At 39.5% G+C, this 21739-nt stretch overlaps 1 protein-coding gene across 1 annotated transcript; it reads left to right on the top strand.

The window, feature by feature from the left end:
- Positions 1 to 895: 895 nt before the first annotated feature.
- On the top strand, positions 896 to 20869 carry LOC131415987 (survival motor neuron protein-like). Its single transcript, XM_058558086.1, is given in 11 exon segments — positions 896 to 996; positions 3673 to 3744; positions 5228 to 5347; positions 6266 to 6466; positions 6613 to 6765; positions 8214 to 8243; positions 8245 to 8316; positions 9398 to 9508; positions 13936 to 13986; positions 19195 to 19220; positions 20530 to 20869. Coding segments are annotated over 9 exon segments (882 nt in total). The 5' UTR covers positions 896 to 921; the 3' UTR covers positions 13984 to 13986; positions 19195 to 19220; positions 20530 to 20869.
- The last annotated feature ends 870 nt before the right edge of the window (positions 20870 to 21739 follow it).

Here is a 21739-nt window from a genome sequence, read left to right as displayed (position 1 = left end):
GCAAAAAAGAGGAGGATTCGCGTTGGATGTTAGCTCAGGGCTGATCTTCCTCACACAAAAAATAATAAAATAAAAATAAAATTAAAAAATACATCTATTTCTGATATCTATAGAAGTCAAAGGGGAGCCCTCAAACTTCTTTGGGTGGACTTTTTTTTTAGTAAATTATAATATATACTATGTGAAAGCCATCTGGCAAGCCTAAACGTGTAATAAGGAATACGGGAGAAGTAGACGGTAAGCTCCCACTAAGAACTAAAAACCTGCTTGATCCATGTAAAGACAAACGTGGGAAAATGCACATCCTGAAACAGTATATGACATTCAATCCCATTTTTTTTTTTTTTAAGTTCAAAAGTTTACTAGAAAAGATTTAGGAGAACGGATATTAACCTAAATGTTTAAGGCTGGGAAGTGTCTGGAGGCATGAGCTCTGGTGCCTGGACTCCGGGCAGCTGTGCAGATGCTCTGTGCCTCAGTTTCCTCATTTTTAAAATGGGAATAATAGCCCATAATTCATAGGGTTGTCGTGAAAATTAAACAAATAAATACATACACTCTTAAAAGCACTTTTAAAAATGGTAGCTGTATTATTATTGGTTACCTCTGCACTGATTTTTATTGTATTGCTTACCCATACTTTCTAAACTATCTGCAATGAACACTAGTTTTTAAGAAAATTTATTGTTTAAAACCAACACACCCTACTCGAATCACTCTCTGAACATATGAAAAAGTGAAATCAAACAATTGAGAGAACACAGAAAAGCAGCACCAAAGCGAGACGCACACAAAGACGCGACCGCCCCGAGCGCGCGGGGCCCTCCCGGCCGCCGTCCTCTTCCGCTCCCAGAGGCCCCGGCGGCGGAAGTCGTCACTCGGAGGGACGCCGCGCGCCCGGCACCCCGGGGCAGGCTCGCCATGGCGATGGGCGGCGGCGGCGGCGGCGGACCGGAGCAGGAGGACTCGGTGCTGTTCCGGCGCGGCACGGGCCAGGTGAGGTCGCGGCCGGCGCTGCCTTCCTCCCCCCAGGCCCTCGCGCTCTTTCCGTGGCCGCGGGCGGGCCTTGGCCAGTTGGGTCACTGCGGGGCCGTGGTCCGTTGGTCTCCCCAGCTTTCCCCATGTGGGAGCCTCAGCCGCAGGCTCCTTCCCCGCGCAGCTTGGGCGTCCTGTGGGCTTTGCGCCGAGGCCCTGCCGCAACTTAGTCCTCCTTTGGTCTGTTCGTTCTCTCCGACTGGGGCTGAGCGGGGGAGCCCAGGGGGAAGCGAGGAAAGCAGTTAGGGGTCTAGGAGATGAACTTTCTTGTTCAACCCTGCCCTAGCTCTTGGTTGTGTCTCAAACTCTCCTGATTGTCCAAGCAGCCTATTTTATTTTTAGTGGTTCCCGGCTGTTGAGGGTGTTCCAAGACCTGTCAGTATCCCAAAGGGGAGGATCTCAGTCAGCACCTAGATTCGGGCTGATTGGAAGCCAGACCCTCAGGCCACAGCTTTTAAAGTATGCAAACATATACAGTCCTGTGGGACCCCAAGTGTAAGCCCCACTGGCTGCCAGAGCCAGGCAATCTGGGGGTGTCCCCTGGCAGCAGTTGCAAAAATCAGGGCTCCAGACAAGTATATAAGCTCCTTTCTGGGAGATACCAGTGAGCTAGCGTGAGGCAGAAGGAGAGCGTAAAGATGGCATCCACCAGCCTGCATTCCCCAAGAACACCACTACAGGTTTCTAGATGTGTGCCAAACTTGAATCCTGCTCCTGAGGCCCAAGCTCCAGGACAAGCCAATACGCCTCTTTCTCCGAAAGACTGGGAGTGTGTTTCAGTCTGCTGTCTGCACATGTGCCCTGGGGGTGGTAGCCTGCCAAGAACTGTCGCTGTGATTGTTATAGTCCCATGGGACCCAGGAATGCAAGCCCCCTGGCCTCCAGAGAAAGGTGATCAAAGGGTGTCCTCTGGGTGGCAGCCGCAAATACTGGGGCATCAGATGTGTGCAGAAGCTGCCTTCCAGGAGATACTGGCTCTCTGGAGCGTGGCAGAGGTGGAGCACAGAGATAGCACCTGCCATCTAGAGCAAGGCAGACAGCATGAAGATGGTGCCTGCTAGCCTCTGTCCCCAGAGAGTATCCCAGCAGGCCCCTAGGTGTGTGTTGTATTAGGTGCTTGCCTCTCATGCTGATGCCTTAACATAAGCCAATGCACCTCTTTCATACACAGTCTAGACACCTCTCAGTCAGCTTCTGCACTGTGCCCTGGGGATGGTGAGTCCAAGCTCCTGAGCCCTTTAAGAGCCGTTTCTCAGCTTACTGTTCCATTGTGGGTCTCGTGGATGCGAGCCTTGTTGGTTTTCAAAGCTAGAGGTTTTGGGGGCTTGTCTCTCAGGTGCAGGTCTTAAAAGTTAGGATGCGTAGTGGGGGGTTCAAACCCTTCACTCCTCGGAGAAGCTCCAGGATTTGAATTTCCTCCTGATTGTGGGTTACTATGTCTCAGTTTCTCCTACCCACTTCCATGTTGTTTTCTTTTTTTCTTGTTTGCTGGATGAGTAGGGGTTCCTCAGCTAGTTTTCAGATGAAATTGTTCCATATGCAGCTGTAGATTTGGTGTGTTGGTGGGAGAAGGTAAGTTCAGCTCTTCCTACATCACCATCTTGAACCAGAGAAAATCATTTCTTTCCTTTTATAGTCGTGCACCGCATAATGACATTTCAGGCAACAATGGACCGCGTATACAACGGTGGTCACATAAGATTAGTACCATATAGCCTGAGTGTGTAGTAGGCTCTATCATCTAGGTTTGTGTAAATATACTCTATGATGTTCGCACAATGAAGTTGTCTGATGACGCATTTCTCAGAACGTATCCCTATTCGTTAAGCAACACATGACTGTCTGTAATTAAAACATTTATTGTTTGTACTTCACATTTTAATGTTTGATCCTGTTTTTTTATATGTTTTGTTTTGTTTTGTGTGACAGTATGTCTTAAATTCCTAATTAGACCATCTGTCTTTAGAGCAGGCGGTATGATTTCATATACATCTCAATGATAAGTGCTTAGTAGATAGTGGGTGCTCAAAAACATTTCTATTTGAATTGAATTAAATGTAAGTAAAAATAAAAATAACATAATGATTTCTACGTCTTTTCCCAGTTACTTAATATCACTCCCATTTGAAATGAAAATTAATTGATTAATCCCTATTAATTTGTATCCTTAAGCATTTTGAGAATTTTTCTTTGAATAATCTAGGCACTTTGTAAGGTCAAGAGGAAGATGTATGCTTTCTGAGCCCGTGGTCAGAACAGAGTTACCGGTCTGGATAAAGTCAAGCTGATGGCCAGATGCTTTCCGACTCTGCAGACTAAACCCTTCCTCTGCTCTTAGAAAAGAGTGAAACATGGGTTACCTTTTGAACAGATCCACTTCTTGTCAGTGGGTAGGACTTAAATTGTGGAGCGTTGACTTCATGGCATACCTCTTAGAACAATATGTCTAGCTTTGGGCGTGATGTCATATCGTCTCTAAGCAGGAAGGCTTCCTGTGGTTTTGTTTAGGATTTAGAATACCCATTTTTAGTTTAATTTTGTTATGTCTGGTTTAAGATGGTTCTTGGTACTATCTAGCATATGTTTTTGATGAAACTCATCCAAACATGAATTGTTTTTATTGTTTACCCTTTCCAGAGTGATGATTCTGACATTTGGGATGATACAGCATTGATAAAAGCTTATGATAAAGCTGTGGCTTCATTTAAGGTATGAATTGTTTACTCTTTTCCTTACTTCCTCATGTTATTTATTTGGGAAAAAAAGTAATTGATAACATACTTATAGTAAAGTGCTAAAGTGCATATTATTCAGTTCTAATTTTGAAAATTAAAAGATGACATGGGTTAGTTAAATAAGATGATATCTTCCTTTAGAAGTTGGTAGCCTGTGTAAATGTCATCCCTTTAGCAGAGGCAATTTAAGGAGAATTTTAAACATTTATTGCTTTTAATATGTTTACATTGTATCAAACTATAGAAGTCCTCTAACTCAGATTGGTGGAAGGACAGCCTGAATTATTTTTGTATATTGAAATATTTATTGCTTTTTATTGAGATGATGATTATAAATAGCAGTAGTGCAATAATTAATAATTGTAGAGTGTTTACAGTGTTCTAGGCACTGTTCTAAGTGCTTTATATATGCTAAATTAATTTAATCCTCCCCAAATCCTATGAGTTGGGTATCAACTCAAGTGTTCCTGATGGTAAGAGTATACAGTTCTTTTAGGGAGTATAGTCTGTTTTTGTGGCCCAAACAAGACGTCTGCACAGTTGTCCAACATCATTGCTTTCCCCACTGTCTGAAGTATTTAGTATTATTGAGCACCATATATGGGCCATCGTAGTCCAGGCACAGAGCATACACTTACAGAACACCAAGCACAGAGTCCCCTTCTTCCTGTAGTCACTCCTGTAGCATGAGGTAAAGATTGACCTGTATGTCATCCTTGAAGCTGAATTCTAAATTTTTTCAGTAACATGCTTTCCAGTATGCACTTAGAGTAGAGGTACACTAAGGCAGGGTCACCAAGAGAGTTCTCTAAAATGCAGATTGAAAGGGGGCTTGGTGTGGGGTGGGGTAGGTGATACTGCAGGGGGAAATAGTCTGAGTAGAGGAAAAGAACTGATTTAGGGAACAGATAGTTTACTTTTATTTGTGTTGCGTTTGAGGTAAATGTGAAGATATGAAATTAGTCATTGGAAATGTTGGCTTGAACTAAGGAGAAAAGTCAGAGCTGGGTAATAGTGTTGGAAGTCCATTGACCTAGAGGTGATAATTGAAGTAATGGGAGTAGATGGTCGTAAGCAGGTAAGGAAGGATGGCCAGTTCTTGTTGGGAATGCCCAGTTTAAGACTCGGTTGGAGAAGTACTGAAAGCATTGGGGCCCTATATTGCTATCGTCCAGAATGTTGTACATATTAAGAAGAAAGGTAGTCAGCAGAGTCTAATGTTACAGAAAGGTTGGGAGTGAGGAGACTTGATTTAGAAGGATCTTAGGAGCTGATAATCAGATAGACAGTGCCTTTGAGAGCAGTTTCCGTAGCCTGTGGGGTGGGGAGAAGAGGAAGTAGAGGCTGTCTGTCGGAAGTGGTGGGCCCTTGAGACCAGCTTATAGTGACTGAGTTATAGTGTGACTTTTTTTATGTATTGCTCTGTAACGTGTCCCTTTCTATTCGTATTTTCATAGCATGCTCTAAAGAATGGTGACATTTCCGAAGCTTCAAATAAACAAAAAGGCACACCTAAAAGAAAACCTGTGAAGAAGAATAAAAACCAAAAAAAGAATCCTACGACTCCCCTGAAGCAGGTTATTTTAAAACAATGAGACTTTACTTCAAAGGATTTCTTGTTACCGTCTTTATTAAATGGTGTAAAATATCTGTAACTTACAGTGATTTGTACAGTGTTTTCCATTGACATGTAATCATCAAATTTCTAGAACAGCTATTCGGCTTTCTATTGTTCAGGAACATGCATGTCAATAAAAGGCTAAGGAATTAGGTGGGAATGCTAAATACTAAATTCAGGACAGTGTTTGCTTTATGTTGGCAGCGGTAAGGGGGGCGAGCAGAGAGAAGACAGTGCTATTTGGGAGGAGTACCTCAGGGCCTTAAACTGAATTGGCAGTATTTTACTTCTTAAACTGAGAGATTGGTTTCCTTTTTTTCCTCAAAAGCCTTAAAACTATGTATACCCGGGAACCATAAATTCTGGACATTTCTGCTATTTAAAAGAGTAGACCTGGAAACTAAATGTTTTGGTGTCTCATGAGTCACTTTAGTTTCTCCGTTACCGAGGAGGAAGAGAGCTAACGTTTGATAAGCACTGGCCGAGTGCTGGGCCAGAGTGCTGGACACGACGCGCCTTCCTGCCTTTCTGTTCTTTATAACAGATGTGTGAAGTGGATTGTATTAATCCACTTAACAGATGAGGAAAACAAGACTCAGAGAGTAAGAAACTTGTCCATGATTATATAAATGGCAGAATTTATATTATATGGCAAATATATGGCATGATTATGTAAATGGCAGAATTCTGTTTATATTAGAATTCAGATTTATGTGTTTTTGGCCCCAATCCTCTTTCACTGTATCATTCTGCCTTCCAGATCAGTTAACTGGAGACTATCCCCTCCACGCCCCACTTCACCCCACCTAAACAAGATTATAGTTTACCCTCTTTAAAAGAAATATGTGTGTGCATGTATCTTTGGTTTCTTTTATAGTGGAAAGTTGGTGACAAATGTTCTGCCATTTGGTCAGAAGACGGCTGCATTTACCCAGCTACCATTGCTTCAGTTGATTTTAGGAGAGAAACCTGTGTTGTGGTTTACACTGGATATGGAAATAGAGAGGAGCAAAATCTGTCTGATCTACTTTCCCCAACCTCTGAAGTAGCTAATAATATAGAACAGAATGCTCCAGAGGTAAGGATACAAAAAAATAGAATTCTTGGAAGCAGAGACTAGATGAGAAATGAAACAGTATAGTTGTCAGTTTGATCCACTGAGGCATTAAATTTTTCCTAATGACACTTTTATTACAAAAATACACATATTTTTTCTTTTTAAAGAATGAAAGTGAAAGTCAAATTTCAACAGATGAAAGTGAGAACAACTCCAGGTCTCCTGGAAATAAACCAAATAACATCAAATCAAAAGCTGCTCCATGGAACTCTTTTCTCCCTCCACCACCGCCCATGCCAGCAGGACTGGGACCAGGAAAGGTAAACTTCTACCCAGAAACAGTTTCCCAGGAGATAGTTAATAATATTGCAACATTCAACCCCTCCATTAAGTGAACTGTAGCTTTTCCATGAAACTTGTGTAGCTTTCTTGAGATGTTACAAAGACACACTTGAGAATTCTTTGAAAGGGAAATAATCCTTTGAAAAGGAAAAGTAATGCAGAATAGTTTATAATGAAAGACTTTTCCAACTACTTTTATGGCGTTGTCATATTACATATTAGACTAATAATTTAGTGATCTCAAGTTAAAGGGGGTAACGGTGCTTTATCATCAGCTGAGTGTTCTGCTCTAGTTCCCTGTGTGTGTAAGATGGGGAGTAAGTTCCCCATATCTTGTGTAAGATACTGAAAAATTGGAAGAGAGCACAGTATTTACATCTAATACAGATAAAATCCTAAGGAGCTACCAGATGGTTTTGTAGAATAAAATGTAAATTTTGTTTTCATTTATGGTTCTTTTGGTTATAAATAACATATCAACTTAAATATGAGAGATTTTTATTTTAGGTTATGTGATGGAACCCAAGTAGGTATGTCCCTGTCCAGTTGTTTGTATAAAAAAACGATTTCTTCACTGGAAGTTGTGGTATTCAGGCACTAATAATTTTAAAAATTAAAAAAATCAAGCATGACTTATTAAAGTTCATCAAAACTTTTCCTTAAGATTATATTATTGTTTCTAGAACGATCAAACTTCTTAATTTATATATATCAATTGCTTTTTTCGTCTCAGGGGGCTGATTTTTCTGAAGTGAGAGGTTTACTAATTTTTACAAAATATGCTCTAAGTTAGCATGTGTAACTAAAAGGACGTCCATAAAAAGATTATACAGGGGTTGGCCCAGTGGCATAGTGGTTATGTTCAAGTGCTCCCCTTTGGCGGCCCAGGGTTCACGGCTTCAAATCCTGGGCGCAGACCTACACACCACTCATCAAGCCATGCTGTGGTAGCATCCCACATACAAAATAGAGGAAGATGGGCACAGATGTTAGCTCAGGGACAATCTTCCTCAAGCAAAAAGAGGAAGAGTGGCAACGGATGTTAGCTCAGGGCCAATCTTCCTCACCAAAAAAAAAAAAAAAAGATTATACGATTTAGTTAACGAAATTGTGGGGCATATAGTCTTCTACAATTAAAATATCTTGCTAAACATATTGTCTCTGACTTATTAGGTAATTAAAAATCTTTCTTACTTTGGTTTTACTCCCTGAATGTTTTTATATAAAAAGGAAATGAGAAAAATCTAGATTTATGAGTCTATTTGACTTGAGCATTTGGTACATGAAATTCTATTTAATCTTTTTGATATGTATAATATAGATAGTATTCTGGACAATTATTTTGATTCTTTTTGGCATTGAATCTTTTTTCTTCCTTTCATATTGAAATTGATAAATTAATCTTTCTTTGAAATATTCTTTACAGCCAGGTCTAAAATTCAATGGCCCACCGCCACCCGCCACCGCCACCACCACCACCACCACACTTCCTATCCTGCTGGCTGCCTCCCTTTCCTTCTGGACCACCAGTAAGTACAAAAGAATTCAGATTCAACTTTGCTTTCATATGCAGTTGGGATTAGCAGACCATAGGTAATTAGGAAGTGTCATTTTAGACCATCCCTAGGGCCAGGTTGTAATGGGTAAAAATTTGAACTAAACCTGAGGTTTTTTGTTTTTAGTGCCTTCTGCTACCCACACTCAGTCCTCTTATGGCCCCAACTCTGAGCCCTATATTGCCTGCTGCCTTCCTGGCAGAGGTTGTATTTCATTCAATAGGGAGGTAGCTCCTATTTAAAAGGATTGAATCACACTGTACATGAGGATTAATATTTTGCCCTTTCAGATATGCTTGCATGTTACCTTCGGATCACGTAGACTATCCTGGTATCTGATGGTAGACTTTTTTTGTGTGTGTGTTTGAGGAAGATCAGCCCTGAGCTAACATCTATTGCCAATCCTCCTCCTTTTTTTTTCCCCCAAAGCCCCAGTAGATAGTTGTATGTCATAGTTGCACATCCTTCTAGTTGCTGTATGTGGGACGCGGCCTCAGCACGGCCGGAGAAGCGGTGCGTCGGTGCGTGCCCGGGATCTGAACCCGGGCCGCCAGTAGCGGAGCGCGTGCACTTAACCGCTAAGCCACGGGGCCGGCCCTGGTGGTAGACTTTTAAATATCAACAGTAGGTAGCTACAAAGACACCTCCTGGAAAACTGTGTTGGGATGGGAGCAGCGCAGATGTGTGGCCCAGGACCGTTGCTTGGAGTGCTGTGTGGGTGTCTCCTGAGGAAAACCATAGCAGTGTTTATGCTGCATCTTTTCCTCGTATCTTCTTAATGCAGTAGAACAATAGTTTTAGTCAAAGCAAAATATTTAAACATTTTATGTGACTGCTTGTCTTTTGATTCTTGTTCAATTTAATTTTGTTCGTCTTTTGTTGTTGTTATTGGTTGGCCTTCTCCAGATGTCAGGTTTTTAAAAAATTTTAAATAGGAGATAACATGGAATGTAGGGAAAGATAACTTAACATCTAGCATTCTCGACGTAAAATGGACCTCCAGACCTCACATTTTTGTTTACTGACTTTCAAGTATATTTTTCTCCATTTCCAGATAATTCCACCCCCACCTCCCATATGTCCAGATTCTCTTGATGATGCTGATGCTTTGGGAAGTATGCTAATCTCTTGGTACATGAGTGGCTATCATACTGGTTACTATATGGTAAGTGATCACTCAGCTTCTTTTCCCAACAGTCACTTCGTGGTTATGTAACTTGGTTTTGTTTGTGACTGAAAAGCAGTTTGTTATGTTAGATGGATTCTAAGAGTTGAAAACTACCTTAAAGTTTAAAAAATACAACTTTCTAAGGCTTAAATTTCTATTGTCCCCGCTAAGTGTAATTGTAGTGCATTTAAAAATCTTTGCTATTAGATTATTTTGATTATATATTTTCTAATTTAGTGACATTCTTTCTAAATTATTTTTCAATCTCATTATCTTTCTGTTTTGATTTGAAATAAAATGGATTGCAGGAGATGGAAGAAGAAAGGATAATACTTTGAGAAAAGATAAAAGAAAGACCAAAAAATTAGGTTTTTTTGTGTGTGCATAGAGAAAGGTCTAGGGTGATAATGCCAAACTGGACTTTAGGAACTGAGGCTTCAAACTTGTCATTTTTACATCAGTCTGTTGCAGACATGTTCTATTGTAATTTAGCAGGAAAATTTTAGATTTTTAAAAAAGGAAACTTGTGCTAAGATTATGACGTGGTATTGTACGCACTTGAATTTTCAGTTAATTAATATGTAGAGGAAAATAAACAACTGACTTGAAGGTGTAGTTTTTTAAATGTATCAATCTGTACATGCCCCCATTAACATTCTTATTTAAAAGCTACTCTTCAGCTATTGTATAACCGTGGTATGTTTGTACCATATGGTGAAGTTCCCCTTTTAATCACCAAAAAAGATGATGAAAAGTAACAAATTAACAATTGTAATTTGTTTTGAGACCAGTCATCAGACTAACTTCCTAAGATTCGTTCTTCTGTACTTCAGATTTCTCTGCATTTTTTTTAAATTATGAAATATTTTGAAAAATAATGTATATAAAGTACATATAAAGTATTGACATGATTTATGTTTATTTTAAAGTTTTTTAGACAGGGAAAGATGCAGGGGGTGGGCATTCATCCATAGCTCTGTGCATCCAGATGCACTGTATTTTGACTTACTTCTGGGTTCATATTATGCATAGGTTCATGGTTCTGTTTGGTTGTTGTTAGTGTAAACTTTTTATTGAACTATGCGTGCAGAAAAGTGCACATACTATAAGTGAATGGCTTGATGAATTTTCACAATCACATGTGTGTAATCAGCAATATCAAGAAAAAGAACATTATCACAATCCCAAAGCCGCCTTATGTCTCCTTCCAGTCATTACCAATCCCTTTCCCAAGGGTAGTCATTTTCCTGACTTCTAACCTCATGGATTGGTTTTGCCCTTTTTTGAACTTTTGTTAATAGATTCACACACTATACTCCTTTGTGACTGGCGTTTTTTGCTCAACACTTTGTGAGATTAATCTACATTGTTGTGTGTAGTTGTACCTGTATTGCACTTCATTGTGTGAATATACTGTAATCTTTGTTTTAACCATCGGTGGACATTGGGGTGTTTCCAATTTTGAGCTATTAAAACTAGTGTTGCTATGAATATATTTTTTAATATATTTATTAATTTATTAATTTATTGAGATATAATTTACATGGTATACAATTGACCCTTTTAAAGTATACAAGTCAATGGGTTTGGTTTTTAGTATATTCACAGTTATGTAGCCATCATTACAATCAATGTTAGAATAGACCTTGTCTGTGTTGTAACTCTTGGATCTCTAGCATCTGGAATAGTGCCTGGTCATGATAAATCTAATTCGGAATATGTTCGTAGTTTGCTGAATGTTGAACACTAGCAAGTTTTTCCTCTGATAATTAGATAACCATTTTTGTATATAGCTTCTTGTAGATTATTTTCTTATGATATCTGGATGTACCATTATCGAGTCAAAAAGTAGAAACATTTCAACAGCTGTTGGTGCTGCTTGACTGGCTTTCCACAATTCTTATTTCCGTGTGTATTGCCACCAGAGCAGCTTGAAAATGTCTGTTTTACCATAGCCTGCAATAGTTATGGATCTTATTGCTTTCTACTTTGATAGCTCTAGCAACAGTTAAAAAATATGAATGACTGATGTGTTAGAATCCTTTTGATTTGAAGGGTGACATTGATGAAAATTAGAGTTAGTCAAATTGTACTTATAAGCATTCCTGTTTCATGTACTCTATTGTACTGTGTTATTAAAACTTCACAGGTTGTCGGTGGACTTTCACCTCTGGTCCTGACCAACAAAGTGCAGATGTTTCTGTTTCTGAGTGCAAGCAGCAATTCTTGGGAAACCAGCCTTGTCCAGAATATTTGCCACAAACTCAGGGCAAACCTATGACTAATTTGTTCCAGAACAATGATCTTTAGTTTTAGGGATATTATTTGTATATCTGCATAAATTAAAATATAAACATATGTTTTATTCAGAAGTGTAAATTCCTAGATCTTGCATTTTTGTCTCTCTGAAATTTTTACCATTAAAAAGAAGAAGCCAGGGGCCGGCCCGGTGGCGCAAGCGGTTAAGTGCGCGCGCTCCGCTGCGGCGGCCCGGGGTTCGCTGGTTCGGATCCCGGGCGCGCACCGAAGTACTGCTTGGTAAGCCATGCTGTGGCGGCGTCCCATATAAAGTGGAGGAAGATAGGCACCGATGTTAGCCCAGGGCCGTCTTCCTCAGCAAAAAAAGAGGAGGATTGGCGGATGTTAGCTCAGGGCTGATCTCCTCACAAAAAAAAAAAAAAAAAAAAAAGAAGAAGCCAGTGGGGCCAGCCCAGTGGCGTAGTGGTTAAGTTCGCACGCTCCACTTCAGCGGCCTGGGGTTTGCAGGTTCAGATCCCAGGCACAGACCTCCCACCCCTGCTCATCAAGCCATTCTGTGGCAGCATTCCTTATACAAAATAGAGGAAGATGGGCACAGATGTTAGCTCAGGGCTGATCTTCCTCACCAAAAAAAAAAAAAAAAAGCCACTACTCCTTATCAAGTTTCCCAGCAGCTTCAGTGTGTTTTAGACACCATTGCTGCACGAAGCACGTGTGATTGACCACTTTTCCATTACCAGCCTGTTACCATACGAGCAGCCAGACGGGATTTGGATGCAGCTCTAACCTCTGCCTCTTTCTCCTTCTAGAGATCCAGGCAGAATGCGAACAACTAAGAGTAATGTTATTGAAATCACGTAAATTAGGCCATAACTTTGGTATTTATTAGTAACAAATAACTTTTAGTACATCTTATGACCCCTAAGGTGTAGATCAGTAGTGAAGTGGAAAGCTAGTATATGTGTAGGGAAGATAGAGGCACTGAGGCCAGAAGAGAGGAATAGGACGTTTGGGCTAGGTCTGACTAGGAAAAACAAATATTTGAGTATTGATCTTTAAGAAAAAAAAAAAGTCTAAAATGTTTTTGTTTAAGGGCTGGCCTGGTGGCACAGTGGTTAAGTTCGAGTGCTGCGCTTCAGTGGCCTGGGGTTTGCAGGTTCGGATTCCGGGCGGGAACCTACGCACCACTCATCAAGCCAGGCTGTGGTGGCATCCCATATAGAAAATAGAGGAAGATGGGCACAGATCTTAGCTCAGGGCTAGTCTTGCTCAGCAAAAAAAGGCAGAAGATTATTAACAGATGTTGGGTCAGGGCCGATCTTCCTCAGAAAAAATAAAAAATTAAAAAAAAAATGTTTTTGTTTGGGCCGACCCAGTGGCACAAGTGGTTAAGTGCATGTGCTCTGCTGCGGTGGCCCGGGGTTCACTGGTTCGGATCCCGGGTGTGCACCGATGCACCGCTTGTTAAGCCATGCTGTGGTGGCATCCCATATAAAAGTAGAGGAGGATGGGCATGGATGTTAGCCCAGGGCCAGTCTTCCTCAGCAAAAAAGAGGAGGATTGGCATCGGATGTTAGCTCAGGGCTGGTCTTCCTCACCAAAAAAAAAAAAATGTTTTTGTTTAGTGAGTACTGGTCTTTAGTGGTTTTATTGGTCTTTAGTGGTTTTATTTTAATAAATGAGCATGACACATCGTATATTTTATTTGATGGAAATAAGGTATAAGTCGGCTCAGGAACATCATTGGACTTAGTGAAAGAAGAAAATTTCTCTTTTTTTTTTTTTTCTAAGGAAGATTCGCCCTGAGCTGACATCTGTTGCCAATCTTCCTGTTTTTGTATATGAGCCACTGCCACAGCATGGCCACTGACAGATGAGTGCTGTAGGTCCACGCCCAGGAACCGAACCCAGGCCGCCAAAGTGGAGCTCACTGAACTTAACCACTAGGCCATCAGGGTTGGCCCAGAAGAAAATTTCTTAATTGCAGCCTAATAATTGTTTACTTTGAGATCACTTTTAAAGTACATTGGAAAGCTGTAAACTTATTTTCTGATGATGTTTTGTTAAATAGAATTAGTGAAATGTCTTATGTGAAACAAAATGTTTATTCACACCCATGTAAGATGTGTATGCTATTCGTTTAAATTCATCTATTTTCTTTACAGGGTTTCAAACAAAATCAAAAAGAAGGAAGGTGCTCACACTTCAATTAAGGAGTAAGTCTGCCATCATTATAAAAGTGAATCTTAGTTGTGTATAAATTGTATAGTTTGTGGAAAACATGTTTAAAAATTAAAGTGTTGAAAAGTTAATGTAAAACAATATTAAAGACATTTTGATGCCCAAACTATTTGATAGTAGCTTGATGTACATCCTCTCTAGAATCCTCATGATGTCAAAGTGCTGTCTCAGCAAACACTGGTTTGTTGGTGGTGTGGAGAGAGGAACATCTCTTCACAATAGAGAGGTCCCTAGACTCGGTGAAGGAGCTGCACCCGTAGTCAGGCAGCCAGACTGTGACGCCTTGTGAAACACACTGTGTTACCTGTGAAAGGTTCTGGTCAAAACAGTTCAACTGGGATTTATCAGACCTCTAAGATCTGCTTTCCCATTTACTGGAAATCCTGGAGATAGAGCAACAAGCTAAATGACGACAGAAAAGAAATGATCAGACAGTTCCAGAATGTGGAATGTCATAGAAGATAACTGGCCCTCTTTCTTCAAAAAGTCAGTGTCATGAAAGAAAAAAATGGCGTGGAATGGGTAACTATTCTAGATTAAAAGTGACTTAAGAGACATAACAGACGAATGCCATGTGGCATCCTTGACTGGACCCTGTTTTGAAAGCCATCTGTAAAAGACTTGAGGGTTGAGGAAAGTTGAATATGGAATGGATTTCAAGTGATATTAGATAATTATTGCTAATTTTATGAGCTGTGATAAGGGTGTTGTAGTTTATAGAAGAATGTCTTTTTAAATTTGCATACTGAAGTATTTAGACGTAAAGTGTTATGTCTCTTAATATATTTTTGAATGATTTAGCAGAATGTATATGTGTGTGTGCATGAAGCATATATGGTTATTATTGAATCTAAGCGATATGCGCATGGATAGTCATTGAACTATTCTATTTTCTGTGTGTTTGAAAAGTACATAAGAAAAATGTTCAGTATTTTAAAACTGAATTAGTAAAAGCTATGTGTCTATCATTGTTTTCCTTTTTCACATATTATTTTACACTTTTGGTCCATATTCATCTATATTTTGATATGGAGTGTGTGTGTGTGTGTGTATCCCCACTTAACATCATATTTTTAATGTTTTCACATATTCTTTCTGTCAGACTGTTTGCCTGCGTGTTATGCCACTATTACTTTAGTTCAGTAGGTTTTGGCATTCTGGATAATGCTATAGTAAATAACCTTCTTATATATAGTAATTTGATTCTATTCTGTCATTTCTGTCATAGCCTTAGGATAAGTTTCTGTGTTGTGACTATTTGGTAAAAGAGTGTGGACATTATGATTCTTGGTAGATGTTTCCATGTTGCCTTGAAAAGCAAATTTTGAAAAACATTTTCTTTTTGATTTTCAAAAGGGGAGATGCATTCCTGGGAGGGGTATTTTTAAAATTATATAAATCATCACATTTAAAAGTATAATGATTCATATTTCATTCTTTGATTAAAGTCATTTTTGTTTACTTGAAGTTCTTCAGCTAGTTATTCAGCCAAGTCTAAAAAGGGGAATAGAAAAATGAGGCAGGGGATGAAATGGGTTAGTGTTCCAGGCGGAGAGGGCACAAAGCCGGAAGCACCAGGGCAGTGTTTGGAGACCTAAGGTAGCTCTCAATATGTCACGTCACTGTTCCCATGCCAGCCCTCTCAACCCCCGCCCCGTCCCTATAATTTCCCCTCTTTGAATCTGCTCTCGACTTATTTCTATTCCATAGCTTTTCACATGATAGTATCTTTGTTGTTTACTGTGTGTCTTTCCTCTGTCATGAGAGACAAGGCACTCCGTCTTGTTCTTCATCAGGTCTGCAGGATCTGCAGTTTTTTGAAGTCTGGAATGGGCTTAGAGCATAGACTGGAGGGAGTGTCAAAGGAGAGAAATGGTGAATGGGAGAGAGATTTCAGAGTTGTTTTCAGATCACTTCTTTCACCCATGATGAAAGGTTAGGCATCAGTTCTATTTCTTGCAGTTTTAAGGAAGACTTTTCTTGTAACAAGTCCTGCGTTACGTGCCTGGTTTTGAAAGTTAAGTGTAATGGTGTTTGACCTAGGGTTATTTTTAGGCACTATTTACCTTGCCTTAAATGCTGAACAGTGAAGCAGCCTGCCCCTTGAGTACAGACAGAACACAGCACAGCCACCACGCTGTGTGTCTAGACTAACCCTAGTAATAAAGTTACAACGGGACTGGTTTTCCGGCCTTCACAGGAGTGATTGTCCTCGTGGTTGTGAGGAATCCTAGATGGGAAATTCCGTGGTCTGTTCCTCAGCCACGGCAGAATGTACGCTCAGAAGGGAGACAAACAGAAAGTGAGAGGCCGTATTCGAAGAGTGGCTTCACTAAGGGATCAGCCAGAGATTCCTTGGTCTCAGTCCTCTTGTAAGTTTAGCTTTTCTGCGTGGTTGCCATTAACAGAAATAAACTACAGGGTCGGTGGTTTTTAATAGTGATGAACTTAAGTCATGTATTGTTTGAAGCTCTGGGTGAATGGGAAAACAATGAATGACTTCAATTCAGAAATAAATTCTGAAAGTTGAACAAGAGCAGCCCCTGCTTCTGGGGAAGTTCGTGTTTCATATACAGTTGCAGTCCATAGAAGACACTCAGTGTTCAGTTATCTCACTAAGCACTTGGCACATGGTCATCATTATGTATGAATTGTGGCCTTTGCAGAGGATTCAAGAACATTTGTACACAGCTTCCATTTTTTTCCCCAGTGCTTTTTGTGAGGTATAATTTATGTGCAGTAAAATGCAGGGATTTGAAGTGAAGAGTTTGATCAGTTTTGACAAGGTGTGCCGTTGTTCGCACACTTACCATCACTCTGACCTCTGTGAGCACAGATCAGTTTTACCTATTTCAGAACTTCGCATAATGGAATCATACAGCATGTACTCTTTTGCACAGGATTGTTTTTAACTTAGAATTACTTGTGAGTTCAGCTCTGAGATAATATATATAATATATTTTGAAGATATCAAGTAATATAGTTGGAGAAGCTTTTGGAGAAACTAATTTCAGAGCTTTGAAGTTCTGATCCTTTTGTTACTAGTTATTGTGACATATAAATTGACCTTTTACATTTTAAAATCCATATAATTTAGAGTTGAGCTATATTCTACTTTAAATAAAATTTTTGTAATAAAATAATATTAAAAATATTAAAATATTTAAAAAATATTAAATTACTGAAATATTAAAATAAAAATATTAAAAATAAAATTCAGTTCTTGGTTTCCAGGCAGAAGAAGACAGATGTGAAGCAGTGTACTTGAGCATTAAAGAGTCTTTGTGTGTAGGTAAAGACTTCTACTTAAAAGTAAATAAAATCTTATTTTATAGAACTTGGTTTCAGTAGACCCTTAGGTATGTGTTAGTTTGGGTTTTTATTTTTTATGTTTTCGCTTGAGGAGGATTAGCCCTGAGCTAACATCTGTGCCAGTCTTTCTCTATTTTGTTTGTGGGACGCCACCACAGCTTGTCTGACGAGTGGTGTAGGTCCGAGCCTGGGATCCGAACCTGTGAACCTGGGCTGCCGAAGCAGAGTGCACCAAACTTAACCACTAGGCCATGGGGCAGGCCTCAGGTTTTTATTTTAAAAGAAACTAGAAACTGCCACATGAAATTTATCTTCCCTTTCTAAGTAATAATAATAGCTGTATTTTTCAAGTGATTACCGTGTGTGCTAGGCATAGTTACTTCATTTAATCTTTATAGCACCATTGAGTTAGATACTATTATTATTCCCATCTTGCAGATGCAAAAGCAGACTCATAGGTGATGAAAGGACTGCCTTGGACCACATAGTAGATGGTGCACTCTGTGTGACCTCAGAACCCTCTCTTCGGCTCTCAGGCTCCAGGGAGTCCTGTCCTCCATGTGCATACTTGAGGATGTGGGCAAGGACCCAGTGGAAATTCTACACACGTTTCTGGAGCTCCTTCTCTTCATGTCCCTCCTCTCTAGGCCCTACATCTTCAAATTCCAGCTGCCTTATTCTAGGGCCCAAACTCTGACCTCGGTTCTTCCACTCAGCAAGAGCAGTACTCTCTGCTCAGGCTCTGCCTTCCATTCTGCAGTGTGGGCACTGTGGCCAGCCAGGAAGGGGTGGATGGAAGCTCGCCTCGCCTGTTTCCCTTTCTCAGGGATCTCAGCCCTGCGCTGTCTGTGGCCAGTGCCTGAAAACCGTTAACATTGGGCACTGTGTCAGATTGCATCATCTGTGGCAGGAAAACAAGTACACTACTAGCTGTTCCTCCTGTTTTTAAACATTTCATCATTTTCTTCTTGAATACTTGGTTTGATGACACAATTCATTGCATCACCTTTCCCGTTTTGGAACAATTAATTTTCGGTTGTTGCATATTTTCTGAAAGATTAATCTATTGTGGTGGTTAAAACAAAATGTACTAACCAATGGTGTTACACTCCATACCTCTCAAGTACATAAGATTAATATGTCAAATTTGGAATTATTGATATAGATTTCTACGTGGCAATAACAAATCTATTTTGGGCTTTTCTGTTTAACATAGTTCCATAGAATTATTTTGGTGTGTTGATGATTAACTTCATATATTGGGCCTCAGATTCTAAATAGTTCTGTGGGTCATTGTATGTTGTCACATTGCTTCCCCAAAAGAATAAACTAGTTAATAATGCCCTCATTCTTCATGCTTACTTAATTGTTAGAGTTTCTACTTGGTATAGTCTATTTAAAAGTTATTTCTTTATCCACTGTTATTTGTAAAATAAAAGTTCTCAAATATTTTGAATCTATTTTTGAACATTATTCAGTTTATTCTTTTAATTCTTTTTTGTTTTTTTAAAAACTACATTGTTGCTTGTTATGTTTAGCAATCTGATAGGAAGATATATTTAAGTGAAAAAAGTAAGATGCAGAACTGAGTGTATTATGCTCCCTGCCATTAGTGTAAATGTATATTTACATCTGTGTGTGTGTGTGCATTATCATCATCTCAGGGTGATCCTTGGGTTACCTCTCAAGAGGGACTGGAGGGCAGGCATGGAGTGGAGACTTCACACTGTACCCCTTCTGTGTTTTTTCTATTTTTGTGCTGTGTACATTTATTGATAATAAAAAATAAATAATATGTAATTAAAATAAATCTGGCAAGATGTGTCTATCATCATTACTCCTTTAAACTTTTTTAATCTTCATTTTTGTAGGTAATTCATGCAGTGTTCTTTAATAGGTAAGTGCTTTTTCCTAAGTATTTCTTTTTTTTTTTTTGAGGGAGATCAGCCCTGAGCTAACATCTGTGCTAATCCTCTTTTTGCTGAGGAAGACCGGCTTTGAGCTAACGTCTATTGTCAATCCTCCTCCTTTTTTTCCCCAAGCCCCAGTAGATAGTTATATGTCATAGTTGCACATCCTTCTAGTTGCTGTATGTGGGACGCGGCCTCAGCATGGCCGGAGAAGCGGTGCATCGGTGGGCGCCCGGGTTCCGAACCCGGGCCACCAGTAGCGGAGCGCGAGCACTTAACCGCTGAGCCACTGGGCCGGCCCCGCTCCGTATTTCTGGAGAACATTCCATATCAGTATATAAAACTATCTTGTTTTAAACAGTTGCAGGATATTTTTATATGTAGATATGTACCATACTTAAATTTGAGTTCTTATGGATGGAAGTTTAGGTTGTTTCCAGTTGTTTGCTGTGTACTACTACAGTCAGTACCCTTTTACATAATTCTTTTGTAGATGTATGAATACATCTTTAGGATTATCTAAATAGAATCTAGAATTCTAATCTAGAATTAGATTCTAGAATCAGAACTGCTGGATTGAAGAGGGCATGCATTTATAATTTTAATAAATCTTGGCCAAATTGAAACTCAAAAAAAAACTAAAATTGAGTCCAGTGGACTCAAATGTTATACAGGGGTTAATATCCTGTTTCTGCTTTCCTTATGTTTTTTTTTTTAATTCTTTACCTATTTATTAAAATGGATGTTTTAGGACCATAAATTTTCCTCTGAACAGTGCTGTAGTTGTATTCTGTAGATTCTATTATGTAGAATTCTTATCGTTTTCTAGATACTCCAAAATTTTGAATTTTGTTTTCAACTCTAGAAATGTTTAATAACTTTTAATTTCTAGGTAGTTAGGTTTAATTTCTAATTTTATTATATTATAGTTGGAGAATGTTGTTTGTATTGTTCTAATAACTGTTCTTTTTTTAACACATGATTTTGATCATTCTTTTGTAATTAATTTTAAATTGTTAGGACAGATCAAATACCAGTGCTATCTAAAAATTTTCTTTAAATATTCTTGCTCATTTACTCTTCTAAATGAATTTCACAGTTTGTCTAATTATTTAAGTATCCCATAAAGATTGAAATTAGTATTACATTGTCTTTATTTAGCATATTTTTATTCTGGTTTTATTTACCATGATAAGTGTATTGCTTCCATTCTCTCTCTTCTTTCTTTATGATTTTATAGGAAAATAGGTTTTTAAATTTCATAATTGTATCTATTCTTTTTTCTTTCAAATTCAGGTGCAGCTCTCTCCCAAGGAGAATGGTATTTTGATGTGCCCTGGTTGGTGTGAACAAAGGTTTCATCATTTTCTTCATGAACGCTTGGTTAGGTGGCACAATCGTCTGCATTTCCCCCTTGTTGCATGTCCCTTGTGCCAGGTGTTTCAAGGGAGTGATCAGTTGGAATAACTGAACAACGTAAATGTGAGTGATTAAAGGAAACTCAAGGTCCCATATGGTGCAGAAAAATGAATCTCTCAAAATCACGACTGAGCACATTTGTATACTGTAACTTTCTTAGTATGTTAAGCTTTATATTAATGCTTTTAAAAATAAATGATAATTGCTTTTTAACTTTGACTGTCTGAATATTTTTCTTTGGAATATATGTGGTGAGGTGGAGTCTTTCTAAAGATGTAGAGAGAAAACTCCTCAGACTTACCTGGGTGAAGGGGTAGCATTGTGAAGATGCAACTGATTGTATAACGCTTTGGTGAGGACAAGGTTAGGGAACAAAGCCTCACGGAAGCTGCAGGTCGCAAGGACTGGACCTGGCCAGTCAGGACCCAAGGCTGTGTTGTGTTTCTCGGAGGTCGTACTGTCCTCCTCCCTGCACCTCCTCTCGTCTGTCGGCCTCTGTCTCCTGGCCTCCCCACTTCCTCGTCATGCACACTGCCTCACGTGCTTGCCCACGCCATTCTCGCCTCGTCACTACCTCAGTTCCATTGGACTGTCTCTGTGTCTCTCAGTTCACATTCTCGGGAGAGGTAGAAATTCCCACTGTTTGAGTTTAGTCTAAGGAGGGGTGTCCACGCACCTGGGATTCTCTTGTCCTTTAGCTGCGGGAGAAGAGGCTAACATGACAAGTGCTCTTTCTTCAGAGGTTTTGCCTGGGCACACTCAGTGTGCCTGTAATATTAGTAACTTCCCAGTACATGTTTGTTGAATAAATGAATATTCAATGCCTGGTAAGTAAGCTTAGCAGAAGGGAATTTTCTATGGCTTAAGCTTTCTTGTATAGGGTGAGTGGAGTTTTGTCATTTTTCATGACAGTGAGCCAATAGTTTCTACATTCGGCATATTTTAATTGCCTAAGTATGTGCCAAGTTAAATTTAGTTATGAAGGTAGCTTATTTCCTTTCTAAGATACTTTCGGATGATACCTCCTGTAATACCTAATACAGTTGGAGAGTGGTTGTAGGTTCAGGAAAGTCGTTCATGTCAGCAA

The sequence above is a fragment of the Diceros bicornis genome, chromosome 1, assembly GCF_020826845.1.
Source record: "Diceros bicornis minor isolate mBicDic1 chromosome 1, mDicBic1.mat.cur, whole genome shotgun sequence".
Lineage (NCBI taxonomy): Eukaryota > Metazoa > Chordata > Mammalia > Perissodactyla > Rhinocerotidae > Diceros > Diceros bicornis.
This window is presented reverse-complemented; position numbering and strand designations above follow the sequence as displayed.